This window comes from Cottoperca gobio, chromosome 19, assembly GCF_900634415.1.
Source record: "Cottoperca gobio chromosome 19, fCotGob3.1, whole genome shotgun sequence".
Lineage (NCBI taxonomy): Eukaryota > Metazoa > Chordata > Actinopteri > Perciformes > Bovichtidae > Cottoperca > Cottoperca gobio.
The window spans coordinates 6,164,193-6,192,176 of record NC_041373.1 but is presented as its reverse complement, the minus strand read 5'-3'; the positions used below and the strand labels follow the sequence as shown (position 1 = coordinate 6,192,176).

The 27,984-nt window shown below is 39.3% G+C and overlaps 3 protein-coding genes across 9 annotated transcripts; 2 read left to right on the top strand and 1 right to left on the bottom strand.

The window, feature by feature from the left end:
- The first annotated feature begins 50 nt into the window (after window positions 1–50).
- Window positions 51–9,665, top strand: nfe2l1b (nfe2 like bZIP transcription factor 1b). 3 transcript variants are annotated; one of them, XM_029456592.1, is made up of 6 exons: window positions 51–249; window positions 1,247–2,063; window positions 3,484–3,705; window positions 5,219–5,308; window positions 5,403–5,561; window positions 6,212–9,665. In XM_029456592.1, the coding sequence occupies exons 2-6, from the start codon at window positions 1,503–1,505 to the stop codon at window positions 7,580–7,582; spliced, it is 2,403 nt and encodes an 800-aa protein (XP_029312452.1). In that variant the 5' UTR covers window positions 51–249; window positions 1,247–1,502; the 3' UTR covers window positions 7,583–9,665. The 3 variants fall into 3 exon arrangements, with proteins under 3 accessions (XP_029312452.1, XP_029312453.1, XP_029312454.1); XM_029456593.1 differs by lacking the exon at window positions 51–249 and adding an exon at window positions 501–1,139; XM_029456594.1 differs by lacking the exon at window positions 51–249 and having other exon boundaries at window positions 1,622–1,760; window positions 1,853–2,063.
- A 543-nt stretch (window positions 9,666–10,208) lies between these two features.
- On the bottom strand, window positions 10,209–15,205 carry cbx1b (chromobox homolog 1b (HP1 beta homolog Drosophila)). 3 transcript variants are annotated; one of them, XM_029456602.1, is made up of 6 exons: window positions 15,133–15,205; window positions 13,573–13,654; window positions 13,109–13,268; window positions 12,802–12,955; window positions 11,380–11,474; window positions 10,209–10,933 (listed from the first exon to the last, which is right to left on the bottom strand). In XM_029456602.1, the coding sequence occupies exons 2-6, from the start codon at window positions 13,625–13,627 to the stop codon at window positions 10,792–10,794; spliced, it is 606 nt and encodes a 201-aa protein (XP_029312462.1). In that variant the 5' UTR covers window positions 13,628–13,654; window positions 15,133–15,205; the 3' UTR covers window positions 10,209–10,791. The 3 variants fall into 3 exon arrangements, with proteins under 3 accessions (XP_029312462.1, XP_029312460.1, XP_029312461.1); XM_029456600.1 differs by lacking the exon at window positions 15,133–15,205 and adding an exon at window positions 14,901–15,038; XM_029456601.1 differs by lacking the exon at window positions 15,133–15,205 and adding an exon at window positions 14,890–15,034.
- snx11 (sorting nexin 11) lies at window positions 14,999–27,016 on the top strand. 3 transcript variants are annotated; one of them, XM_029456599.1, is made up of 7 exons: window positions 14,999–15,136; window positions 18,082–18,121; window positions 18,439–18,525; window positions 20,661–20,761; window positions 21,643–21,738; window positions 21,844–22,068; window positions 23,636–27,016. In XM_029456599.1, the coding sequence occupies exons 2-7, from the start codon at window positions 18,098–18,100 to the stop codon at window positions 24,129–24,131; spliced, it is 1,029 nt and encodes a 342-aa protein (XP_029312459.1). In that variant the 5' UTR covers window positions 14,999–15,136; window positions 18,082–18,097; the 3' UTR covers window positions 24,132–27,016. The 3 variants fall into 3 exon arrangements, with proteins under 3 accessions (XP_029312459.1, XP_029312458.1, XP_029312457.1); XM_029456598.1 differs by lacking the exon at window positions 14,999–15,136 and adding an exon at window positions 16,034–16,216 and having other exon boundaries at window positions 18,087–18,121; XM_029456597.1 differs by lacking the exon at window positions 14,999–15,136 and adding an exon at window positions 16,034–16,216.
- The last annotated feature ends 968 nt before the right edge of the window (window positions 27,017–27,984 follow it).

Below are 27,984 nucleotides of genomic sequence, written 5' to 3'. Positions count from 1 at the left end.
GTGATGAAAGCTTGCTACTAGAATGTTCTACGCATGCTCTGTGTGAAAGCGTGTTTTGGTGTCAAGCGGTGCTCAATGCTAGGCTAGCCGGGCCAGCTAGCAATTTTGCAAGTCATGGTGGGCCATTCAATTGGAAAAGGCTGAAGATCGGGCAGCACTGTGGAACTTTTAATGAAACAGGACTTGATTTCTGTTCTTAGGCATTAGTGGACTTTGGAGCATGAATACACAGTTGCCCAATCTTCATGCGTGAGTATTAAATCAATTAACTAATATTGCGTAAACCGAGACATAAATTGCAGTGATTCATGAGCATGAGCTAACGTTAGCAGACGCATTGATGAGTAAGTAGTTTGTATATATGAATGACTGGATCCAGTAGCGTGTCTTGTTTATTACATAAGTTACTTTTGAAAGTAGTCAAATGATAGTTAGCAGCAATATAGCATACAAGGCTAGCACTGTGTAGTTCCAATAGTAGTTCAGCTTTTTCTTTAAGCCCCACCCCCGCGTTGTTCCTATTGGCCGCGATGTTCTGGAGTCATGTGTCGTCACCGCGTTTGAGGCCGGCGAATGGCGGTGCAATATGTCAATCATCTTTTCACCACTTGTTGCTAGGGAGATTGTTTGATGCTAGCCAAGATACCAGTAGAGGTACCTGTCACTTTTTTAAGGTAAACAGAGATGCAAGCTAACTAGCTAATGTGGCGACACGGCATACTATTTATACCTTATGCTATGTAATAAGGTGTAATATACATGTGTTATAGCAGTAGCCGGGTGTCACAACACAGGGTAGCTAACAGCTAACGTCATAAGGACGAAGATAGGAGAAGAGGGAGGGACCCTGCCCGCTACCCAACGCTGTCGTTGGTGCTAGCCAGCCCAGCGAGCCTTCTCGACTCTCCCATTCACCTTCAGCAGCACCCATAAGAAGTAGTTGTCCTATGCCAGGGTGGGGTGATGCTGCCTATAGCTCTGTGTTCACCATCTGTGATCTGCTGAATTTAAGAAGAACGAAAAAGAAAAAGCCATTGCGCGGTGCGAGTCTTGGAAGGATGGAGTGGTTGCAGTGGGCTAGGAAGTCCTGATTTTTTATTTATTTGTTTGTCATTAACATGTGCTTAATGCAAATGTAGGTAGGTAAGACTTGTGTGTCTAAGTGCTGAAAGCAGCGTGATTTATAATGTTGTACTAATGGAGTTTGCAGTAAAGAGAATAAAATGTAATTTCTCACTTTTGACAGGAATGGGAACCCTATGAAGATCAAAGCTTTGAGCACAAACTGGACTCACTCAGTGTGGAAACCCCATCTTGGATCTTATATGCCTGTTTCCACCTTAAGCCTGTTGAAGAGACCCTTTCCCCCTCACTATCTCTAACCACTTTTTTATGTTCATGTATCTATCTCTGTCTTCTAGTACAAGTACAGAAGTATTGGTCCAAGCTCCCCATTTTTGTTTTTGTTTTTTACTTTCACCTTTTTGTTCCTTTGTAAAGAAATGCTTTACCTGAAAAAATACTTCACAGAGGGCCTGATTCAGTTCACCATCCTTCTGAGTCTCATTGGGGTGCGGGTGGACGTTGACAGCTATCTAAGCAATCAGCTGCCCCCACTGAGAGAGATCATCCTGGGCCCTAGCTCAGCCTACACCCAGACACAGTTCCACAACCTGCGCAACACGCTGGACGGCTATGGCATCCATCCAAAGAGTGTGGACCTCGACCAATTCTTTACCACTCGGCGGCTGCTGAACCAGGTGCGCCAGCTCGATCGCCTCTCTGTGCCCAGTACCGAGCTCAACACCTGGCTTGTGCATCGTGACTCTGAAACTGTGGTTTCCACCAGCAGCCAGCCCAGCCCCAGCATCACCCTGGACAATGGGGGTGGCCTAGAGGACGTTAACAACCCTGACGCTACCCCGGCCATGAGGGGAGGAAGTGGTGCACCTGAATCCACGTACAACCTGAACGAGGCGGACAGCAGCCTGGGAGCCGTGGCTCCAGAGGGCAACCAGGAGCAGCCGGTCAGCAGGGATGGCAATGACGACCTCACCAAAGAGGTACTGCAGCTTGTTTCTTCCTTCACTCTGATAATACCTGGGGAGCACCTTTCAGAAGGTTGGGGTGGGGGAAAACTCCTCCTTTTGACAGTTGCTTGTTGTCACCACACTTACCTACCATGTCACAAATTCATAATATAATAACTTTATTTGTATAGCACTTATCTAATCAAGTTTATAAAGTGCTTCACAGAACAAAAAAAGATAAGTTACTAGTTAAATTATAGATACAATTATAAGAACTAAAGAAATAGTGTGCAGACAACACATACAAACAAAAGAAAAGAGAAATAAAGCAACACCAAAGTTAGAAATAAGGCATAAAATAAGACTTTCCAATATAAAAAATGTGTTTTGTTAAGCAATGACTTAAAAAACATGTTCTGTTCTCATGTCTGTAATTCATTACACAAGCAGGATATATTAATGTATTTATGTTCAAATAAATGTTAGCTTGTATGTATATTTTTGAGTGGCTTAATTTAATGGTAAACTAATCTTCCAAGTAGCATCATAAGCCACAGATGTTAACAGAAATACATTTAGAAAACCATTTATTATTATTATTATCAACTTTGTACACTTAAAATACTTTAACAACAACAATTGAATATGTCACTTCTAACTACTATAAGAGTTTAGTATTCATTTCATAAATATTTTGGGGTATGGCAGCATTAAACACGAGTATACTGTATTCCAAAATATTAAAACATACACAGAGTTAAAAAGGGTTTTCCAATGTCCTTCATGGTCCACAGCCCAGTCTTTAATCAGTGTCCTATATTTTTAGTCAAACCCGTTGAGTCACATTGATTACGGCTGTGATTCTTGTCACAGTTAATGTTATTCATGAGAGTACAACATTTATATCCGCAGCAATCAACTCACATAATTTACTCTCTTTAAATAACACAAAATAAAAAATAATGTTTTAGTTTTTTAGATTTACGGGTTATATTTAACAACATTTCCATGTATGATAGTTTATTTTTGTGAGTGGTTATTTTACTATTTCATTTATTATTTTAGTTCTTGCACATAATGGCGATATTGATGCAGTGGAGTTAGGGGTCACACAAAGTCATTGTTAGACTGTAATAAACTAAAATACATCTTTCTGATCACATGATAACCACCATGTCAATGTTCTTCTGTCATGGTTGCATCAACTGACTACATTTCTGTTGCATGATCTGCCAAAATGACCCTCTCTTATGAAATAATGAGCCAAAAGAAAAAGTACTAGTTTAGTATTATAAATAAGTAAATACTTCAATCATAAAGGGCCCAGATATGTTCATTTGTACCTCGCTACAGTATGAGTTCAATACATTGAATGCCTACACAATACCTGGTTATTAAAGTTACTTTTCTCTGCACAGGGCCATTTTTCAATGGTTGCTATATGTTTTTCCAGGACATTGACTTGATTGACATCCTATGGAGACAGGACATCGACCTTGGTGCAGGAAGAGAGGTGTTCAACTACAGCAACCGTCAGAAGGAGAGTGAGGAGGAGAAGCCCAGCCCACGTGAGAACAAAGACCGGAATGAGGAACAAGAGCGATGGAGAAATGGAGTAAACTTACAAGGTGCTCAACCAGTGGACGGGGAGACTGGAGAGAGTATTCCAGAGCAGGTTAGTAGACTAAATGGATGTCCAATATCCTCGTGTGTTATCCAGTGGAAGGCGGTACATTTAACTCTCTTCGTACATAAAAAGAAAATAGAAACTTGGGAGCTGCACACTGGTGATAAGGGATCATTTTGGTTGCTTAATATGAGTTTGTCTTCATGCCGAGACATTTCTCTGTTCACCATTCGCCTAAAACATTATGGGTTGAAGAATTGTGTTAATCTGTGAAATTGCTCAGTTTGAATATAAGAGTTTCATCTCATTGTTGTGTCACACCAGCTAATGAGTTAAGTCTCAGACAGTGGATTGAGAGCTCAAACAAATCAATCTGAAATTCCATTGAGTCACATTTATTTCAGGGCTTTACATCCAAGAGAATTTTCCAGTGGTTCAGAATCGTTAGCCATTCTACAGATGCACACACATGCAGCTTATCCAGTGCCGGTATCTGTGGCATCCGTGACGCTTTTATAAACCTAAACCGATAAAGAAAACAATGAATGTGTTCTATTGTTTGTATTGTATGAGACAGAATTGTCAGACTTGACCACAGTAGCTGAGCATCAACTAGGCGAATACACAGAATATTTATCAACAAGAAGAAACTAATGTGAGATCGGGTAAGACCACCGTCATCCCAACAACCAGCGATTGCCGATATATTTGCACAGGTGTGTGTGTGTGTGTGTGTGTGTGTGTGTGTGTGTGTGTGTGTGTGTGTGTGTGTGTGTGTGTGTGTGTGTGTGTGTGTGTGTGTGTGTGTGTGTGTGTGTGTGTGTGTGTGTGTGTGTGTGTGTGTGTGTGCAGCTTTCACTCATTCAGTGAAAACAGCAGAAAGAACAGGTGGACTAAGTCAGAATGATGGATGCACCTAACCTATTTGGTTAAAATGAACTGTGTGTTTGCTGATTGTGTGCAGTTTGTTTGGGTGTGAAGGTCCAAACAACCAGAGAATGTTCCTTCTCAAGGCCGTCTCCGTCTGATCCAGGCAGACTCTGGCGCGGTTCGCTTTAAGTGTGAAATGAAAGCAACTTTTAACATTAATTCAAAGCACTACTTCTATGAAATCCATTTGCTGGTGGAGAAATCTGTCAAGAGAGAGATCTCTCCCGATCTGTATTAGCGATGTATAGCCTATACTTATACAAACTCGCCATGCAAGTGCAGGGATGTTTCAATCAGAAACAGAAAGAGTTAAAACAGTGGCGTGTTGAGCTTCTGGTGTACCCTGTCTATTTTAGCCGTTCGCCAACAAAAGTAAGTTTTAATGTAGCAACCACAATTCAAAATTCCTCTTTTTCGGTCTGTTCTTCACTGTTTGCGATGATGTCCATGTAATAATGCTCATTATCAGTTATTTCTTCCTGAGCTCTTCGTGACAAAAGACAAGATGAATACACATCTTTTTCTTTCGTTGGTCCGCACCAAATGAACTGAACTGCAGGTGTGGGAGCGCCCTAAAATAATTCTAAGTACTTTTGACTGTATTGGTATCTCTGTTGTTGTTGTTACCCAGCTCCCAGTTCTTGGCTCACAGACTTCACCGTCTCTACAAGAATGCTTGAGGCTGTTGGAGGCCACTTTCCCTTTTGGAGAAGAATCTGAGGTAAAAACGCAAAATGTGTTGTTTCACATGCATTGCAAGGATTGCTTTCTCATCGGCGTGAAGTGAACAATGTTTTTGTAATGTTTTTAAATAGTTTCCAGCTCCGGTTGTTGTCGCCACCGAAATAGTTTCCAATGAAGAAGTTCCTTCTACGTCTCAGGCCCTTCCTCTGGCACCACAGCTGCCCCCAGCAGAGCCACAGTTAGACCTGGAGCAGCAGTGGCAAGACATCATGGCCATCATGGAGCTACAAGTATGTATTTGTTTGTCCATCCTCACACCTTTAATACAATTAAAGTATGAGTTCTCACTCACAGAGGTGAGCCCAAAACAAAACCTTCTGTATTCCCACATACCAATGAAAATGATAACGAATTGTGGAAAGTCCTTTTTTATTAAAGTGTATCATTTTAAGACAAAAGCATATTTGGAAGTAGGGAGTACCGAATGTCTTTTTTTTTTTTTTTATATATATATACAAGTGATGAAGTGATGATGGAGCACTAAGCGAAGGCAGATACATGGCCTTGAGACCTTTTGTTGCATGTCACACGTAACACACAAGGTAAACATGTCACACAAAGAAATCTAGACATAAGAAACATTAGTGTATCCTAATCTTCATTTTATCTAATTATGCAGAAATTAATGATAATAGAATGAATAGACATGCAAAGCTGCGCATTTGAATGTTTATCAAGAATGTTTTATATTCAAATGTTAACTTTATGAATGAAGCGTCAAAGGTTCCAACTATTCGGTACAGCTCTATTTGGGAGTATGAAAAAAGTGCTTCTTAGCCGTGTAAAAATGTAAACTCATTTAAACATGAAAACTATAGGAAAATACTCATAATTATAATATGAAATGTGTGTTTATTTAATAAAATGTCTCTGTTTGAAGGCAATGGAAGTGAACAGCTCTTCGCCCAACAGCAACTCCAGCAGTGACAGTGGCTCGAGTGGGACAACGGAGTCAAACACTGTGGGAAACTTTGGACTCTCTACTCGCTCAACGCCAGTAAACCAGGATGTCAGCCTTCACCAGGCCTCCCTCCCCAGCTGCAGCCAAGACTTCCCTCAGATTTTCAATCCCCAGGTGGACTCTACTAGCGTCACCCCAAGAACCACCATGGTCAGACTTTCTTCCAGCAACTCCAGCAGCATCAACTCCACGTTTGGAGCCACTAACTTGACGGGGATCTTTCTGCCACCACACGTTAATAGTTCTAGTACCAACATTACATCCACACCCATATTGCCCGATCCATTCAGCAACCTGCTGGAAGAGTCCATGCTGGACGAGATCAGCTTGCTGGACCTCGCCATGGAGGAGGGCTTCAGCCAGGCCCAGGCTTCGCAGTTGGAGGACGAACTTGACTCAGATTCTGGTCTCTCCCTGGACTCCAGCCACAGCCCGGCATCCCCAAGCAGCTCCGAGACATCCTGCTCTTCGGTAGCTTCTTCGTCTTCAACATCTGCCACCTTCTCCGAGGAGGGAGCCGTGGGGTACAGCACCGACTCTGAGGTTGCCACTGTGGAGACGGAGGAAGGGGCCGTCGGTGGTTATCAGCCTGGGTACAGTAAGCTGTGCCGTATGAGCTATCAGAACCCCTCCCAGTTCCACGGCCTCCCTCAGCTCGACAACATCAGCCACAATCACACTTACAACCTGCCGCTTTCCTCTGTGTTCGCTGAGGATCCAGAGCTCCCCCTTTCAGCTGGGAAGAAGACTTTCAAACACTCGAAGCTTCAGCCTCCTCAGGACTTGCTCGACAAGCACTCAAGTCGCGATGAACGCCGAGCCCGGGGCATGAAAATCCCCTTCTCCAACGAGAAGATCATCAACCTGCCTGTGGAAGAGTTCAACGAGCTTCTAGCCAAGCACCACCTGAGCGAAGGCCAGCTAGCGCTCATCCGCGACATCCGAAGGCGTGGCAAGAACAAGATGGCGGCCCAGAACTGCCGCAAGCGCAAGCTGGACACTATCATCAACCTGGAGCAGGGCGTGCACGATCTGAGGCGCGACAAGGGCCGCCTGCTGAAGGAGAAGATGGAGTTTATTCGTTCCATCCGGCAGATGAAGCAGAAGATGCAAAGTCTGTACCAAGAGGTGTTCTCTCAGCTACGGGATGAGGAGGGCCGGCCCTACCCTCCCAGCGAGTACTCGCTCCAGTACAGCGCCGACGGCAGCGTGCTGATCATGCCCCGCGGCGTGACCACTGCCGAGCAGAACCGTAAGCCCGAGAAAAAACAAAAAGACAAAAAGAAGTGAGGGGGGGCAAACTGCTGTTTATTCTATCACTTTGCTAAATCAACAAGAAAGATTTCTGCAGATGCAAGAGCGATGTCCTTTTTTCCTTTAAGAAGATTCTGGTGAGTAGAAAAGTGGCATTGTTGACTACTCTTCCTGCATTAGTTTCTCCCTTTTCAATTTGTTGCTAAAAAATTTTCCTGGAAACAACTTTGAAGCAGAAGTAGCTCTTCGTTTGAGTACTGATATTTCATTATTTAGACGGGGGGGAAACAACAAGCAAGGAGACGAGGGATGGAAAAGGACATAAAATGAGCTATTAGAAAGTTAGAAGCTGCTCTTGATCCTTTTGCAGCAAACCGCTAAGGATGGAGACGATTCGTAGGGTAAAACAAGGAAGGGACTGGTATCGAGAAAAGTGTGAGTAAAAGAACACTGTCGACGAGGACGGTTGGAATACCTATGCACCGAAGGTTTTAAAGGACAGATCACATCCCACCCTGGAGGCTTTTAGTGATTTTTGTCACTGAGGCTTTTAAGTTGCAAATCTTCAGGCAAAGAAAAGCATCTATGGTTGTGAGAGTTTACCAAAGGCTAAAGGAAGTCCATCATTTTTAGGATGCCATTAACACCTATACTAACCAAAGGTTGGACATGGTGCACATCACTTGATCTGAATACATTTTAAATGCTCAAACACTACACTCCAATTCTCTCGGTTCGTGTACGGCAAATTCCAGTTTTTGAGTCTGTTTTGTCGGGCGCATCTAGGTGAAGATGGCCCTGAAGAGATCGGGTTTGTTGTGTCAATTGTAACGAGGATGTTGAGACGAGAAAGAGACAGAGGCTGAGTGTTCCCGGGCTGGCCACTGCTAAAAGAGGCGAAGTCCTGCAAGAGGAGCAGATGGATGTTTTAGGGAGGAGGCACACTGCATTGCAAAATGTATCAACTTCCTTATAAATTATACATAGCACTGTAATTTGTCTTTAAAAAGGCTTGGCTATATGCATTTTGCCGCGTCTGTCGCTATTCCTTCGCTGCGGGTTTAAATACGGGAGCTGCGTTTAGGAGGGCTCTTATTAACTGTTCATAATCTGTAGTATAAGCAAGGTTATAGGTCTATCCACATCAGCTTTATATAAAAGTCTACACTCTTTTTTTATTTTATTTTAAAACTTCACGCAGAGCCTGTAATCATAAGAGGAATTGAAGATACTGTGATGGGCCAGGAGCTCCAGAGAGTGTGATTTCCACCACCTCCAGTTATGGATCATTTGTCGTTTTTATTTTTATTTTTTCCACTTTGACGCCTCGTTTTAAGCACTAACTTAAAACGATGCTCAGTTGTTGCTGTGGTTGAGCGATATCCCTTTTAATTAACTTATTTGCCAACGGTACCCAGCTGAAAGCCACTTGAGGCCATTTTTTTAACTACTGTAAAGCCGAGTCCTATGTTTTTGTGTTGATAACAAAGTGAGCCAAGTTGTTACATGGGATGAAAAAGACATTTGAATGTGTGGAATGAACGTGTGTGTTGTGGCCACTTTGATTTGAATGCCTTTATTTCACAATCTCATTATCTGTCACTTTAAATGTTTTGAGAACTGGAGGACAACGTTCTCAAAGTAGAAGTGCTATTACTTGTCTATTTGAATGAAGTTTTGTCAGTACATGTTACATCGCCCTCTTTCAAAAAGATGAAAAAAATAGGTAAATTGTGCCAGCTGATAGCGGTTAGGCTAGAATATTTACGAGAGGCTGAACAGAACTCGCAACATTAAGATGTCCAAAAAACAATTTTTTTGAAAGGAGAAGTGTCCTCATTAAATGTGATATTCAGGCATGAAACTGGTTAACATTCACTTCAGTGCGACACCAACAATTTAGTTCTGCTACTACTTAGTGCACTTTTTTTTGTCTGTCTTGTTATGTAAATATTTTCATGTTTGTGTTTGTCATGATTTATGTAGTTTGTCTAATGTCTCCATAACGGTCTCACCCTCTGCTTTCAGTTTGGATGTAGTTCCCTCTGTTTTGAGATATTTGCCGGCAATCAAGAATTGTTTTTATTGATTAATAAAGTGTTTTTATTTTCACCTGTGACTCTTGTGTTCTAGTTGTCATGAATGGTTTGTTATACTGAACAACAGGGGCTCCAGAAAGCAGCTTTCCTACGTTATTTAGATAGATTGTGAGGGGATCCCGTTTTAATTTGCAAAGTTCTTCTGATAACTCAGGAAAACTGCTTCTTGGAAAGTGCCCAGGACCGTGAACAAACAAAACTTAGTGACAGATTTGCAACGATTAGTCGATTGATCAAGTAGTCAGCCAACAGAAAGTTAATCGCCAAGTATTTTAATAATCAACCAATCATTTTAAAGCAAGACATGCCAAACATTTGATGGTTGCAAGTTGGAATGTGAGAATTTGATGCTTTTCTTAGTCTTGCATTAAAGTAAATGTATTTATTGTTTTACTCTTTATGGAATATAAACAAGAGATTTGAGGACTTAAGCTTGGGCTCTTGGATATTACGATTTTCACTGTTTTCTGATGTTTTACAAATCAAGCCAATAAAACAAAGGTCAGTTGCAGCCCAGCTGGGTAATAATCCCGTTTCATTAAAAGTGACACCAGTTCAAACAGCAGAGTAACAAAAAAGTGGTTTATTCTCAAAAACCGACAAGCAAGACATGATTATGAAAAACACTACAAAGATTACCAATGACCAAATGAATCATTGAAAAGGGTTCGTAACCGCACACCAAACAAGTCTTAAAGTAACCGAGAAGATTGACTCAGGTTTGCCATCAAACGCACAAATGAACCAAGTAAAAAACAAAGTTTTAAAAAGGCACACGAATGAAATAAAAACATCACCTCACTGATACGATGTCATAGCAAGATGACCGAGCACTGGACCAAATGTTTCTTTATGAAAATGATACTGAAGTGGCTGAACGACTTCCTGGCGATACTGAAAATTAACACTGCGTTTTACATTTCGGTTGGGTTTTGTCAAGCAAACCTAAAGCTTATATACAGTTAGATTATATCCAGATGATAAAAGTAGAATCAAATGAGTGATACTACACCAAGACGCACGAGTCCAATGGAGTCTTGCTTGTCTCTGCCACCCCCCCCCCCCCCCCGCCCCCTTCCGACCCCACAAATCCCTCTCGAAGGTACAATGAAGTTCAAAACTACAGTTTCTTTCTTCCCCCCTGTGTTAGTTTTTTTCATCTTTTTTTTCGTCATCAGTCGGATACGAGTGCCAAGTAAGTCTCTCTTCATAGAAAGAGATGACCACCTGCGGACACTTCACATTGGCCTCCTTCGCCGGCACCAGGTCAGCTTCATCAGAGTTTTTCCTGCACAAACAAACACAAAAACAAATTCAACTGACTTGCATTTGCCACACAGACGGCTATTTAAAAGGAATACTTCATCCACAACGGCACCAAACATCTGTTTACAAACTCAGTATAATCCAAGTGTCATTTATCCAGTCATATGCTCAATACTTCCCTTATGCTGCATGAGTTGTGAGTTTGTAAACGGATGTAGTTTTGCTGTTGTTAAACACAATTCATCAAGAGTTTTTGATTCTTCGTTCACCGTAGAGGCATGCCAGAAAAACAGTTATCTCCAGTAAATTCCAGGTAACGCAGGAGTGAGTTATTGATATACAAATGATCATTTTGTGGGTGAAGTATTCCTTTAATGGCACATTTTAATTCCCCAACAACCGAGGCAGTTGTTCAGTCACTAATGTTCCTGTTTAAACAGCTGCCCAGCATTTACAGTGTATACAAACCATTTCATGAGGAACATGAGTTCTCCTGTGGAGTCTGTGGCACCAATAATCCTCTCTGGATCCAGCGCCCGAGCAAAGCCCCTTAGCTTCTCTGTCTGAGGACCAAACAACGAAACACAACTTTAATCAAGCACAAAACAACATTTCAGCATAATTACTAACTACCTGCATTATGTCAAGGTTCCTATCTGAATTAAAAACAAATCAAGAAGAACGGAAAATGTGACTCAACCAACATGGCTGCATGCGTGTGGAGCAGAAATCCCACAACCAACAGTCCAAGACCCAAAAGATATTCAGTTTACTAATATGTACGAGAGAAAAGCATCAAGTCCTCTTGTTAGAGAAGCTGGTACCAGCAGATGTTGGCCAATTACTAAAATTATTTAAAAAGTTGAGAATAGTCTATTCATTTTCTGTCGACCAGCTAATGCATTAATCATTTTCACTTCTACATAACTGTACAATATTTTGGGGTAATTAACGATTATGTTCATTATCGATTAATCTGCCAAATATTTTCTAGATTAACCGTTTGCTAGTGTAAAATAAGTTTCTCAAAGTCCAAGGTGAAGTCTTTAAATGTCAAAGATGTTCACGTTAATATGATATAAAACAGAAAAGCAGGAAATCTACATATTTGAGATTCTGAAAACAGCATTTTCTCAAATTCCCAAGCAGCAGACTGCTGACAACAGCAGAGCAAAGCAAAGAAAACAGCTCAACAGTGCCAGTTGCAACTTTTTTTATTAGACATTATTACACATTGGACATATTACACATATTACACATATTATTACTGATGGCCCTATTTACTCTGATGCACAGAGGAGTCAAAAAATTAGACCACCTGTACAGTCTGTAAAGCACACTGAGACAAATGTATAATTTGTGATATTGGGCTATACAAATACATTTGATTTGATTTGATTTGATTCTAAAACATACATGCATCTCGTTACAGCTGTGGGCTGTAATCTTTGTGGGCTGTTCAAAAGCTGCTTTGAACAGACATGAAGGAGTAAAGAATAAGACTAGAGAATCTTGTTTTAATGTAGCTTTTTCTATGTGTTTTGGCCCTTGTCTATTTCTAAACGGCGGTTTAGCACACTGAACACTGAGCTTTTGTAAAACTCCTTCCAGAGTGAAAATGTTCAGAAACTCCGTCTTAAGTGTTGACAGGGGAAAATTGAAATTTTGGCTTATAACGTCAGAGTGTGTGCAGTTGTGAGGCGACGTTTCAATGAGGAAAAGCACCGTTTACAAAAAATACCTATGGACTAGGCCTAAATCTATCTTTGCTACTTCTTTGAGGTTGGCTTGGTGTGTAAGGGCCCTTAATACAATAGGGAATCTTTCAAGTATGTTTAATAACCACAGACCATTTATGGACTCAAACAAAAGCAAAGAATTGGGACTCACGTCGTCTTTTTTCTTCTTCGTTTTACTCTCGTCTCCTTCTGCGTCTCCGGCCGCCTTCCTCTTTACATCGTTTGCTGATTTCTGGGACTGCAGGAATTCTGCAATCAAATCTGGACAGTCCAGGTTGTCTGATGGCTCCCACGTGTTATCTTCCCTGGAGACACAAATACATAAAAATTAATGAATAAATATGCTGGTATCTAATTCTTGTCTTGGTTATAATTGTGATGCAGTCTCTGATTTAGAGGACTGTAGAAATAGAGTGGATGATGTGATAAGTTTATGACAACTCCCCAAAAACACTCACCCAGTGAAGCCTTTCCACTTGAGGAGATACTCTACTCTCCCTTTCACCACCCGCCGATTCAGGACCTTTTCCACCACGTATTCTTCCTCCTCCTCCTCTTCCTCTGCCACATCCTCTGGCTTCTTGTCCTTCTTCTCGACGACGGCAGTCATTTTGCTCTCTGATGGGTTAGAAACAGAAGCAATGAGCAGATAGTTACCGAGCCTGAAGACACCCACCCTTTAACGGATGCTGAGCCTTGAAACAGAAAACTGGTTCTGTTAATATTCAGAGTTTAAGATGTTCACGTGTGTGCGGGGCAGAAATCCTTCTGCTGCTGAGTGCAGTTTCAAATGGGTTACAAACATTTACAGTGCCACTTTTAATATACATAACTTTACTCAGTACTTGACTCTTGACACACACCTTACCGCACGAGGACATTGATACAGAGACATTTATGTTGTAGTAATGAAATATTAAACCTTCTGTAACAGCGGGAACATCGTTAGGGGGTTCTGTAGTCAGGCTCATACTCATCAGGTAGACCTGGGGACCAGCAGGTTCCTGCTCAACGTCAAGATGGAAGTAAACAGGAATCAATGTGGTAGAGAGGAGAAAACAACATAAGAGGATGGGATTCATTGAGAATATACAAAGATAACAATGTGAGGCAATGTAGATTACCAGCAATCTGCTTTCACTCTGTCATATATAAAAAAAACATTGTGTGTTGATTGTGTCCCAGTTATGGACTTTAAAAAGGCTGCCTAATCTGCATTGCCTAAAGTTATCCATTACTTTATGACATGGTGTAAACTCATTGGATCTCTTAGCAGTGGTGCAGGAAGTCTTCAGATCCTTTACTTAAGTAAAATATCTAATAACACACTGTAAAGATACTGTTACAAGTAAAAGTCCTGCATTTAAAATGTCAGTAAAGGTATGCAAGTATAATCAGGAAAATGTACTTAAAGTATAAAACGTATGCGACTGCTATATTTTTTATATCATTAGATTATTATTACTCATGCATTCATGTAAAAGCAGAAATATACTGTTGTAGAAGGTTGAGGTCGAGCTAATTCTTAAACTATTAAGTCATTATTTTAAGATACTAAGTCTGGATGTTAAGATACTCATTATTTCGAAAAATGTCTCATTATAATAACTTAAATGTCTTTTTCCCCCATCACATTGGCGGAAATGGGCTTCCATACTGATCATCTTTAAGAAGATAATAAGAGAGGGTCGCTGCCCCAACATTCATCACTTTACTAATGATTGATACAGCGGTGACTGACCGTGCCTACAAGTGCCAGCATCAACAACAGTGCACAGGAGGTTTGCAACACCTGGCGGCGGCTGAGCACAATGTAATATGGAAATGCAGAGCTGTAGATCAAATAAACCACGTTTGTACCTACTTTAAATTAGCATTGTCGTGGTGCAAAATGCATCCAATTTAAGGGGGCGTTTTGTTGCTAACGTTAGCAGGCATACAGAAGAAAACACCGCACGACAAAAGCCTCGGAGAGACCCACAGTTTGCAGCTAGCTGGTGTCTCCTCCTCCATATTGCTTTTGTGTTAGCAACTAATGTATCATACATGGGATGTTTGTCGGTTACAATGATTATTATTATAAATGCGTAATGTGAAACCTAACTAGATAAGCCCTCTGTTTTTATCCCCATTGAAAACATGCACATTAACGCCTAGCTAACGTTAGACTCGTGCACAATCAGACGTTACCGAAACAACCCGTTTAGAGGGAGGAGGGAAGATAAAAAAATAAACTCACCGATGACTTACAATTTAATATTTTTTGAACGTCCACACGAAGCGATTTAAAACAACTCTTAGTCTTTGCCTCCTAATTATTTTATGATAACGCCGTTTGTCTTGATTTGTTGTTAAAATACAGAACATCTAGCTTGACTACAGTGAAATGTATCGTTTCCGCCCCTTCGTGTCTGAGAAGAAGAAAAATGAGGATGGAGGATCGTGCAGCTTCACAGATTCTAAAGCATATGGATTTACTCACCAAGGTAACCAGAGCCGCCGTGCTGTGTGCGTGTGATGTATAGATCTGTGGCCGCAAACAGTGGACTTGATCGATGGATCGCCCCTCACTGCATTGATAGATACAGTTGATAAATACAAATAAACAAAGGACTTATCCCTCTCGCAAATAGTTTGTGGCACAAGTGTCCATTAAAAAAAACAATTAATGAATCATAAATTAATCCCTGAAAATACACAAAAAAACTTTAAAGGGGAACTTCGCCCATTTTCTAAATTCTTAAATGTTTAAAAAATATAAATAAAGATGAACAACTCTCTCCCAAATACAATAGTGCTATAATCAAACGTGTGATGTCATTAAATATAGTGTCTGGATTTGCTCCATATACAATTAATTGACAAAGAAGAAGTTATAGATGACACTGGGAACATCCTGGGGTATGTTCTGAGCATATGGGTCCATCTTCCGTATCAGAACTGGACACTTAATATCTTATCATTTTGACGTGCCATGAAGCGGACTTTTATCTACATTTCCACCACCTTCATCATCTGAGCAAAAACTCCCCTCTGATGAGTAAGTGAAACTTGATTTTTTCTTATCTAATATGTTTGCCTTGACATCTCATACCATTAACTCAGTATGTAAACTATGATATAATATCATGTAATTTGGATTTAATATGTCATCATTCCAATTTAATATCTAATAATTGTGAATCAACATTTTATAATTCGGATGTAATATCCGCTGATGTGCAAATCAAACTTGTACTAATCATTTTTTGTCAAGATAATTTTTTTATTCACGTTTTTCGGTTAAGATATTATAGAAAATAAGAAATGTTTGGGGAATTAAAAAACAAAAACAAAACTAAATATACGCCCTCGCGCAGACTTACCGGAAGCAGTTACGTCACAGAGTGACGTCGCAGTAGTGGCGGCTTGTGACTTGCGAAATGGAGATAGGACCTGTTCGGAGAAAACAAGCCTCTTTATTTGAGGACCTTGTGCTTAAATAAAGCAGAAACATCGACAAGCGCAACCCCACCGACAACAGCCGGCTGGATACCACCACAGCAGCCGACAGATAACTCATGAAAGTAAGTCATTGGGATTAGATTTGAACGTTAGCGGATGTTTCCTGTAGCCAGTTTGTTTAGAAGTGTGTAATCATTCAGGCCAGATAACTAACGCTGCCTTTCACAAAGTCGTTAGCTGTTATTACATGGCATGAAGATAACAGTACATGAGACATTAGTTGGGAATATATTGTATTTTGTATTACTTTGAGTTTCTTTACACCGTATCAGGAGACTGGGGCGTTTACATCATCCACAAGCTGTTCAGTTCTGACGCTTTTCTGAATTATAAACAGATTCAGGGCACAACACACTAAATCAGAAAACCCATTATACGAGAATACTTACTTACTTAAAATAGATGTTAAAGGTATCAGTGGCTGGTACATTTGTGGAAGAAACGTGCTGGTGGAAATTAGTTTCTCTGTGATCGACACTTTCTGAAATCCATATAGTTTAATTATCTCTATCTTTTTTCACGATTGATGAATCATTTAAATTATTAAACTAGAAAAAATGCCGCAAATCTGTAGATTTTAGGTTCTCAAATGTGATGATTAGCGACTGTTTTCTTTGTATATATAATTGAAAATGTAACATTTATTTTTTGGGGGGCTGCAGTCTAGTACAAAAAAAGAGGGGGAAAGGCCGTTTGAAGATATCACCTTCGATACATTTTTATATTTTCAGACATTTTATAGTAAATTATTAATTTATAAAACAGTTGACAGTTAAAATAATAATAACAATAATTGTTAGCTGCAGCTTGAGCTGGGCGATAATATAGCAAACATCTTCTATCCTGATGTAGGTCATTTTATATCTCGATAACAATGTATATCACGATATAGCATGTTTTCTGGTAAGTCAATAAATAAATAGTGTATATATAAAATAACCACAAATAAAGCCTGTTATTGTTTACTCTTGTTTGAATTAAAACATCTGAGTATTTTCATTTAATTAAGAACTTAAGTGCAAAATGAACATAACATTTTTAAGATGTAGACATTAATATGTGCTTGTTATTATCAATTTAGACGAGGTAATTGTGTATCACGATCTCTCGATGTATGATTTCATCACAATACGATTCCATTGAAAGACGATAAATTATCATATTGTTTACCAACCCTTGTCCTTTTTTAATGTATTTTTTTCTTTTTATATCATTGCACATTTATTCATTTAAGGGGTGCTGTGGTCAGACAAATAAAGCAATTTTGCTTTCCACTTTGGACATTTCTTTCTATTTTCTTTTACATTTTATAGTAAACAACGAATTGATTAATTGAAAAGTCACTCTACAGATTACTCAATAATGGAAATAATTAGTGTACGAACTATTATTTATACAATTATTATTGCAGTTTTCTGTGTCTGTGTCTGTGTGTCTGTGTGTGTGTGTGTGTGTGTGTGTGTGTGTGTGTCTGTGTCTGTGTCTGTGTCTGTGTGTGTGTGTGTGTGTGTGTAAAAAATGAAAAGAATAGTTTGTTCCAGCTCTAATTGGCATTTGCCAGTCCTTACTGGTGTGCCGCTCGTGATTATTATGTGTTTCACCAGACTTGTGATGGGTGAGCTAGACTGACATTAGTTTAAGGGAGTCTTGGTGTACCAGCTGTACAGTCATTTTACAGTAAGCTTTAAAGAGACTTGACAAACTGCTATATGTCCAGGAGAGGTTACTATGCGTTAAACGTTAAAGAGTCTAATCCCTGAATGGTAAAGAAAAATGCTTGCGAGAGTGATTCGCTGGATTTTCGCTGACCAGCTTCTCCTTTGCAGGATGAGTCATCAGTGCTCATGACAACAACACGAAAGAAGATGTAACAGAGTTTGATCTTTTTATTGAATTCCCTCCTCATTGATTTCTCCTCTCATTGCAGTGCAGCACTCGGTAGGATGATCAGCAATCAAGAAGAAGATGTAAGTAAACTCCTTTTCCCTCTTTTTTTTCTTCTACATTAAATCAAAAATATTAATGTCTAATGTGAGTTATGTTCTTGGTAAAATCTAAACCGGCCCTTTAAAAAAAAGATTTCACTTAACAAATGTGAAAGAACAATACCTCCAATTATGTGTTTAAAAGCATTCGAGATACGCGATCTCTTTGAAGAGGTCTCATGTGTCGCGCATACGCAGTAATGTGCTGTAGATCTCAATCTGTTGGGTTAACCACGATGCAGCAAAACACACAAACTTTAAACTTGTGAAACGTTGACTCTTTCTGTCCTTTTTTTTAGGAGTTTGTTGCAGTGCGGGTCCAAGATCCCCGCATGCAGAACGAAGGCTCGTGGAATTCATATGTGGATTATAAAATATTTCTACATGTGAGTATTAATACCTACTTTACAATATATCTGGTCACTATTAGTGTGAGCTACTTGGTAGCTGAAACTTTTAGTCTCAGTCAAACGTTTTGTGGGTTCTAACCATGTGGATATTTTCAAATTGAATACTTTAAAGTTTTGGACTCTTGATCAGACACAAGAACTTGAAGACAACATGTTGGGCTTTGGGAGATTGAGAGGGACATTCTTCACCATTTTCTGAAATTATTTAGGAAAGAAAATCATCATAATAATCCACAACAAACATAATTGTTGGTTTCTGATTTGTTTTACATAGAAGTGATTTAAAAACCTATGAAAGACATTGAGTAGCCTTCTTGGTTGACACGTACAGAATAAACTAACCTCACTTTAAAATGAGACAATTTGATGATACTGAAAAGAGTTTCACGCCAGATAAGAATTACTGGAAGTTTTATACCAGTGTACAAGTTTTTCGCACTAACTCGCAAACTTAGTTTTCCATTAGGTCTGTCCCGTACTACAACAATTATTTTGAAGGTAATGGGAGGATTCAATAGCCTGGAGCTTCAGATGTCAATAACTTGTTGGGACCATTTTCAATTTGGACCTAACTCCATTCTTTGGAAAGACTGAGTCTGCAGCTGCATGGATTCCTTACATGTTGTTTGCACCGGAGTTGATGTTGTCTGGGCGACAGCCTGTGTTGAGGAATGCTGTGTCAGCAGCAAGGCTCCATGCCTAGACGGGTGTGTTGTGTGGGTGTTGACTCATGAAATTGGCTCAGATCATGGGACCTCATTTTGGGTGCCACTATAAACTATTGTTTTTCACTGGTCAATGTGACAGTGAGGACCCAAAATGTGCACAATGTTAGAATTAGCATCCAGACAGTTTAAACATGTTGCTTTTCTAGATGTTACAGCTTGTGTTTAGTTCAATGTCCAATTTGTTTATTAAAATAATGTTTAAAGTAATGTTCCTATAAAAATGTTTTCTCAAGAATCATTTATTGTCTTTTGGCACATACTGCAACCAACAATTATATCCATTATCAATTATCCTGCAGATTATTTTCTCAAGAAACTAATGAATTGTTTTGTTCATAAAATGTCAGAAAACAGTGAAAAATGTTTATTAGAATAGAAAACTGTTGTCGCATGTAGAAAATAAAGAAAAGCATCAAATACTCACATGTGAGAAGCTGGAACCGGCAAATGTTTCTTATTTTGCTCAAAACATAAAATAGTCGCAGATTTTATTTTTTTGTTGAAGAATCAAGTGAATTGATTGAAACGGGGGAAGATGTGATGCTTCTGAGGACTTTTACCCTCCTAATGGAATTTTTTTTAATGACATGAGAACTTAACCAATGCTGCTTGTAATTGATTATGGTCTGTCAGACGGGAGCTTGTTGTGCAAACATCAGTTGGCTGTGTCACACGTTACTGGAACAAATCTGATAATGTTTTAGTTCTGCCAAACCTCAGCAGCAGTTATTCCAGTAACATTAGGTTGACAAGATTCATTGTAAATACATTTTCAAATTAAAGGATGAGGCTGGTGTTACTGTATATTTTTCTTTGTCTATAAATCTCATGAAAAGACCAAAACCACAAGCCCATTGGTTCGTACGTGAAGATGCAAATCTTTTTTTTGAAGTTTCAGGAGTTTCCTAAAAACCGCTGCTCACTGTAGTTTATCTTAAACAAACAGGAGTAAATAGTGCATTTGTTGGGGACTATTTTCAGCGGTGGATTAATCCACATTTAGTGCTTTATCAAGTATTTGTGGCAGCAGGACGGTGTGTGTGGGACTCAAAGTGTAAACTAGTGTGTGTGTGTGTGATTTCATGGGAATGAGGGAACAGACAGTGTAACAGTTTGGCTCATTCATGTGTTGTAATAGTTTTTTGACAACAATGAAGCTCTATGGCACAGAGGAAGAAGATAGATCATGCTTTGATACACACAATACTTGTTAGTAGATGCATTCACTGTTAGATTTGTTCTGTATCTTGGATCTGTTGACGATAAGAAACATATTAAACATTGCCTCTGACCTTTTTTAATGAGATTTGACATGGCATCGTTCTTTGGCTCTGTATAATGATCATGTATTGTTGACTGTAATGCATCTTTTTTAATTCCCAGACCAACAGTAAAGCCTTCACAGCCAAGACGTCCTGCGTGCGGCGGCGCTACAGTGAGTTTTCCTGGCTCAAGAAGAAGCTTCAGAAGAACACTGGTTTGGTGTAAGTCGTTGTGAAGATTAAGAGCAGCTAGTTGTCCTATAGAGAGCTGCACGGAGGAGTCCTAACACCCAGAAATGAGTTGGCACTTTTACACTTCCGGTTCCCTCGTCTTGAAGTCAATGCTTCTTTTGGTTAGATGCCTGAAGTAAGGTCTGTGGTTAACACAAGCGTCAGAGTTTTTCACCTTTTTTTTCTTCTTCTACGACATAAATTAGGTTGGGAAATACGCCACTAGTGAATTCTGAAGCTTTTACGCATCTTAAAAAAGGCGGTTGCTAACAAGTGGCTAAATGAGACTACAGAGGTTGTTAGAGGACATTAAACGTCATCACGTAGACGGGGAAACTCATCTACTCAGGCGTCCGTCTTTACAGCCTAGTTTTGTTTTACTTGCGCTCAATCAAACTATTGTAACTCAAAGTGAAAAGCTTGATCAGGTCATGCTCAGTGTAAAGGCTTTTGTAGAAGAAGGAAGTGCGCAAAATCAAATTTAAAAGTTGGAAATGTAGTGGTGATGTTCCTTTTATAGCCTAACATTAGTTTTTTTACTTCTGCCGAATGCATTACAGCTTCAATAATCATAAAAGCGATGTTCATTTGTGAAAATGATTGATCAATGGAAAAATCCCATTAGCTTTTCCTCAAGGGAACCAGGGCCGTGCTAACTTCCGGGTTGGTGTACAAAAACACGTCATCCCTGCTGCACTCTTATGTCTCTTCTTATGACATTGTGGTAAAATAGAAACCTATTGTTAACACAAATTTGTCTGCAAGTAACCATTTTTTTCTGAAGTTCTCCTATATGTCACTTCTGTATCATATTTATTAAAGCAAATGCACTATAATCTATGAACATGGTTGCTTGCTTTCATTCCCCGTAGGCCAGTCCCAGACCTTCCAGCGAAGTCCTTCTTCTCCTTCATCAATGAAGACTTCCTGGAGCGGAGAAGGAAAGGACTTCAGGCCTTCTTGGACAAGTCAGTTCTTCTTAAAAAAAAGTATTTGATCTGCTGTAAATGCTTTTTTTAATACAAATTTGTAATGCAAGCTACTTTGATAACAAATACGTTCTGTCCTGGCAGGGTGGTGAACATGACAGTGTGTCTGTCAGACAGCCAGCTCCACCTCTTCCTGCAGACTCAGCTGCCTGTCGGTCACATCCAGGACTGCGTGCAGGGCCACACTCCCTACTCCGTTACAGACGCCATCCTCACTTACGCCTCATCCAATCGGGGCTTTGCTCAGGCTCAGGAGGACGATCCAATCAAGGAGTCTAGTTTGACTGTTTCTTATGAGTCCATGGAGAGGTATGATATTACGTTTGCATTATCCCTTCTTTTTATTTAAGGTTATTCATCCTTGATCTGTATTTGCCATTGCAAGGCAGTTTTTGTCTTGTTTTTTTAAGCAGGTTTCATACACAGGAAGGTTCAAGTTGTTGTACAGAAACGTTAAAACAATAAAGTTTAAAAGAGCAAAATAAAACAGATCTACATGTATATTCAAATACAATTTGAAAATAAGATGATGAATAAGAAGATTAAAAAAATAATCATAATAAATCAATGATAATAAGGCCTTGGGTTTTACTCTTACATTTAGTTAAGTGCTTGAAAAATCAGGTTATTAGTTTTGATTTATAAACTGTAATGGTGTGGGCTTTCCTGAGACAAGTCTAAAGTCTAAAATGTGCTGCATAGTCTGCTGTTGATTCTCAAGGGTTCAGCTACTACTAACCCTTTCATATTACACATGGGTAAGATTCATTGTTTATTTAAAAAAGAATTGCTTAATGTAGGTTTTTAGACCCTCATATGGGCGTTATTCTTTAATGTATTGAATTAAACAAATAGTTAAGCTCATATTCACTTTCTAGATATCTGAGAGTTTGATCAAATATTGATACCACTCCCGTATCTGTTTGGTTAATATGAAGCCAGTTAGCTTAGTTCAGTATAAATAATGGAAACAATGCGGAAACGGCTAGTCTGGCTCTGTCCAAAGATAACACTAACACCTGCCTGGCCCACAAAAAAAATGTCAGTACGTAAAACCACAACTTCTTGTCTTTCCACTTCCCTATTTGTACAGATTAAATATACAAGCTTTATAGGTGGAGGTAGGCAAATGTTGTTATTGTTGCACAGAGCCAGGCTGGCTTTTCCAGTCTTTGTGCTAAGCTAAGCTTACTGGCTGCTGGCAGTAGCTTTATTTTTAACATACAGTGGTATAGTTCCGTGAATAAGTTTTCTAAAATGTCAAACTATTATTATTATTTCAAATGCTATTATTAGAAGCATTTGTGCAAAAATCTTTATTTATACAGAATAGGGAACTGCTTCAAGTATTTCCCAAAAATGATGTAAAATAAAAGGGGGGGTGAACCCGTCATACCAGCCGTTCACCCGCCTGCCTAGCACTGTCTGTAATTTTGAGTTTGAGTTCAATCTGTGTATTAAAGAAGAAAAATAATGAATGAAAATGATTTTTAAAAATTGCTTCAGTTTATCATTCAAGATAAACTCAATTCTGTCGAGCTGCAATGTGTCGGTTAGTTCTGTGATCTAAAGCTTCAGAGGAGAGACTTCATTGTTTTGCTGCTATTAGCCCACAAGAGACAAAGTGTTGTTGAGAAGCAACACTTTACTGATTCCTCTGATATTCCCAGTATAATCAGTTTTGAATTTGGCTCCTGTGGGATTTTCAGTATATTGGAGAAGATGCTGAATATTTGGGTCCAAAGGTCTATTCAAAACTGTGGGTTAAAGTGATCAAACTATTATATTAAAAAAAGTTCCTGTTCTGTTGAAATTGTGAGTTTAAGTAAAAATGACCTGTAATAAAGTAAATGTTTTTCTCTGCCCCGCTCCACAGCCCAGCTCCTCATCAACCTTGCGTACTTCCTAAAGAGCCCTTCAGCCCTGAGCTTTTGTCCTGTGGGGACTCTGACCCTCTAGACGGTTTACTGATGCTCCGTGATAAGGACACAGCTGAGTTTCAGCTCAAGGACAATTCCTCAGTAAGAGTCCTTCAGGAGAACAACCATCTGGAGGCCGTCGTTGAGGACTGTGGCCCGGCAGAGGCGACCTTTTTTCTGGGTGACAGCCAGGATGTTCCTGAGAGTCTCAGCCTTGCAGAACAGACCCAGCATATTAGCTGTCAGATACAGACACCAGTGGAGGTGCACTCGGCCATGGGGACTGGCTTTGAGGAGAAATGTGGAGAGGAAAGCTTGTTTGAGGAGTGTTCCGTAAGAGAGGACAGCGCTAAGACTTTAGATACAGAAGAAGAGACTGTTCCTCATCCAGACACGGAGGAGAAGGCTGATCAGTGGGAAAGTCCTGCAGAGGAAAAGATGGAAAAAGCTTAAGCTTGACCTTGAGCCAGAAACATCTGTGAATTCTGCAGCACTTTTAGCTTTTAAGGACGGTGACCTTAAGGAACAGCTTACAGAGAGCGACGCCAGATCTCAGGAAGAAGTTCTGGAAGTCTTCTGCTCTGAGAAGCAGGTTTTAGAAAATCATGTAATCTCTGAAGTTAATGGTGTCGAACACAATGATAGCACTGACGTTCACGTTGAAGATGTTAGCTGTCTGGAAGAGTTTAAGAGCTCAGACAACGAAAAGAGTGATGAGTCTGAGAGTAAAGAAGAGACGCCACTTGTGTCAGAAATCTATGAAGAGACTCATAATGTGCACCCAGAGGCGGAAAGCAGCGGCGATGACATTCTTCAACAAACGGACCAAGTCGAACAGGAAGTGGATCTGGTTAGGACCAAAGATGACGCTGACGAGGACAGCCACTCATCTTCCAATGAAAGCATCGTCAAGGTCAGCGATGAAGAAAGCATTTGTGACGAGACAGAGGACTCGATCCAGGCAGAAAACGACCACATGAAGACGTCTCCAGAGGAGGTCGCTCACTGGTCACAAGAGGTAGAGGCCTCCAGGAGAAACATTTTGGACCTAAACATTAATGGATGCACCGTAGAAAAAGAGGACATTTCCGCACAGGAGGACGAGGACATACAATACATAACCGACATCAGTGACTTAAGTAAATCTCTGGATTTGATCTCAACTGTAACTGGTGGAGATTTGACTGAAAATAGCGACTTCAGCATTTTAGAGAGCAGCTGCACGTCTGGGTTAGCTGATAGTAAATGTACGGAGCAGGAGACCTTGTCCGTGTTGTCTTTGGATACCTCAGAGGAGACTCGTAAGGTGGAGGTGCATTAGTTAAACTTCACCCTCACAGAGCCAGAAAACAATAGATTGTGAGAGTTGTCGTCTGCCAAAGACACATTTGATCACAAACAAGGTACATAAAAAGTCTGCTCTTCATACAATTCTGTATTAGGCCCATTGTAGGTTAAAGGTTCTTTGAGATTAAAGTGGTACAGATCATACATGAGGTTAGATCAACTCGTCCCACCACAGACACCGGTCACACGAGCTGCAACACTATGGAAGACATCTTGCGATGTAGTTTATCCAACTTTGCAATGTGAATCGAATTGGTTCCTTGACACAAAAAATATTTTGACTTTAGTCTCAGAGAATGTCTTGGAAATGTATGAATTATTTAATCTGGGCAATTTACGACTTTAATCTTGGCAATTCTGAGGGTTTTTTTTTCTCCCCGTCCCCGGCTCTATAATTGAATTTAATTTATTAACCTACAATGGCCCTAATACACTGTTGTATCGTCACAATGTAGAAGATCCGGTCTGTGACACATGTTGTAAGTCTAACGTCTTTTTATTTTTAAATAGTGTGCATCTTCATTTACACTCAGGTAAACTGTTATTCTCCTCCGGATGGATGATTACTGTGTTTTTGGGAACAGCAGAGGGTGCTCAAGTTCACAAAAAGCATTTTAAGGTTGATTTTCTTTTCTTGTTTTTATCCATATATAAAGATCTAAAGGTATTTTTGTGTAAACATAAAATGTGATTTAAAAAAAATGTTCATTTTAAGTTTAATGCAATTGTTCTGAGATTTAGTCATGTTATTTTGAGGGGAACAAAACATGGCAGAAATATACACTTATATTAAAGGATAGATTGACCTTTTCTCAGGTCTATATTAACACTTTGTACTTTTGAAAGAGTTTTTGGTTGCTGTAATTGATCCAACTGTGAATACTGACTGTCAAGAGAGAAATGCACAGTCAAAAAAAGCTTTCTGTAGTTTAATTTAATGTAATATGAGGTTTCAGTAGTCTGACAGACGAAACAAATCTTTAGTGCCCATTTCTGTTTCTTTACGGAGCAGCAGTGGAGAGACTATAAATTAAAATGAAATACAAAAAACTAACTTTATCCACTTAACCTGTCTTAGCTCAGGCTGCTGAAGCCTCAAAATAACTAGTTAAATTTGAGAAGTGGAAGGGAGCTCGTCACGGCCCGTATACACAGGAGAAACAATTACTGCTCCAAAATCTGTTGAATGTATCCTTACAGTCACTGGAGAATCAGTGTTATTTTTGCCCTCGTTTTCAAACTCACTTAATGTGAAACACATATAAATCACTATATTTAAGTCAACAACTGTTTCCTGTTGAATCCTGATGATATGTTTTCAAATTGGCTGTTTTTAAAAATCTAGACCTGCTGCTCGACAACAATCCTGTTATAATTGGCGCTTCCGTTTTATGATCCAATATAAACATAAGTCTCTAACTCAGGCTTTGTCTACAGATGAAAGACCCTCTGTATCAGATCCACATTAAACCAGTTTAGTAACTTGCTTGGATTGAGGCCAAGCTAATAATGAGTTTGCCTCTTGGCACTTACTGCTCTGAACAAAATATGTTTTATAGGCAGAAGATATTTATTATCAGAGAGGGGAAAAAAATATATTTTAGCCCAACAAAGCACAAATAAATGTTTGGTTATGTTAATAAAATTTGAAATAATTCAAATAAATAAATGATCAGAATATAACTGGATCCCTGTGCAATAGACACTGACACCTTTTCAGTCTTGTGATCTTGATGATGATAATATGCATTCTTGTAATTTCTGTAACATTTTCTGGATTTTTGTAAATGTTCAAAACTCCCTAAAGATAAAACAGGATGACACCATGGTTTACATACACCAAGCTTTATTATTGTCAGTCTCGTAGGCATTTTACATGTTGTTTTTCCAGGTTATTTAAATAATGTTAGGGGCTGTAATCCTGACACTTAGAGCAGTTTTCTTTTGTTAACTCACAGCCTACATTTAAAAAAAAAAAAAAAAAAAAAAAAGTATACTTCTGTGAGCACAGCCTTAATTCCAATTTGTCTGAAAGTTGGCTGCATTTTGACCTCAACATTGTTTTCACACACTACTACTGCTACTGCTGCTGCTGTCACTGATTCTTTCGTTGCATTTTTTATTACATTTTTTTTAAAGGGACCCAGAGTTTGTGATGTTGCACATAGAAATGAGCCTTGTCACACATCCTGTGTAATCTAGTGGGTGGATTGTAGGGTACTGGGTTTTGCTGTTATGGCTACACTGTAAATGAGCATAGGTTGTTTGTTTTTTAAAAGAATGTTCCAGGTTTGAAGGAGTAACATGGATCTACAAGGGCAACGATAACAACCTGAGTGACCGTGTCCATGTAAATCTAATTTTATTTCAAATAAATAGTCTTTTGTCTTTACTGTGTATCATGTGACTGTTTATTTCTGTGGTTTCTATCACTACTTTTATTATACAGGACATGTTCACGTTTTAAGACGAGACATTGGAGCAATCCTGCCACCTAGTGGCTGAAAATGAAACCGTTTAAAATCCCAACACAAAAATCACGCATGCAGTAAAGGCTAATATTTTGTTATTTGTGTGTAAAAGTCCAATGTACAAGGTACAATGTAGTTTTAAATATTTAGCATATTGTACATAACATCTGATATTTTTTAAATGTATATCAGTGTTGAAACCAGAAATTAAGCAACTAACAATCTACATAGTTCTAATTTTAACCGGTGAACTGAGAAATGTTTCAGTTGACAATAATCATTTTGCACTAGGCCTCAACTAACAATTGTTTTCATTATGTTTGTTAACCTTCCGACGCTGTTTAGTCTATGTAAAAATCACAATTCACCAGAGCCCAATGTCTTCCAATTACTTGTGTGTGTGTATATATAAAAGGTATAATGATGTAAAACAGAGAAAAGCAGAATGTCCTCACATTTGAGGAGCTTTTCTTGATAATTGACAAACA

What these genes read in the sequence shown, in the direction of transcription:
- snx11 (XM_029456599.1), top strand. Translation starts at nt 18,098, where the DNA reads ATGATCAGCAATCAAGAAGAAGAT. An exon ending in TCAGCAATCAAGAAGAAGAT is followed by an intron (nt 18,122 to 18,438) that starts GTAAGTAAACTC and finishes CCTTTTTTTTAG; the next exon opens with GAGTTTGTTGCAGTGCGGGT. An exon ending in ATTATAAAATATTTCTACAT is followed by an intron (nt 18,526 to 20,660) that starts GTGAGTATTAAT and finishes TTTAATTCCCAG; the next exon opens with ACCAACAGTAAAGCCTTCAC.
- nfe2l1b (XM_029456592.1), top strand. Translation starts at nt 1,503, where the DNA reads ATGCTTTACCTGAAAAAATACTTCACAGAGGGCCTGATTCAGTTCACC. An exon ending in GAGAGAGTATTCCAGAGCAG is followed by an intron (nt 3,706 to 5,218) that starts GTTAGTAGACTA and finishes GTTGTTACCCAG; the next exon opens with CTCCCAGTTCTTGGCTCACA. An exon ending in CTTTTGGAGAAGAATCTGAG is followed by an intron (nt 5,309 to 5,402) that starts GTAAAAACGCAA and finishes GTTTTTAAATAG; the next exon opens with TTTCCAGCTCCGGTTGTTGT.
- cbx1b (XM_029456602.1), bottom strand. Translation starts at nt 13,627, where the DNA reads ATGAGTATGAGCCTGACTACAGAACCCCCTAACGATGTTCCCGCTGTT. An exon ending in TGTTCCCGCTGTTACAGAAG is followed by an intron (nt 13,269 to 13,572) that starts GTTTAATATTTC and finishes CTAACCCATCAG; the next exon opens with AGAGCAAAATGACTGCCGTC. An exon ending in AAGTGGAAAGGCTTCACTGG is followed by an intron (nt 12,956 to 13,108) that starts GTGAGTGTTTTT and finishes TTGTGTCTCCAG; the next exon opens with GGAAGATAACACGTGGGAGC.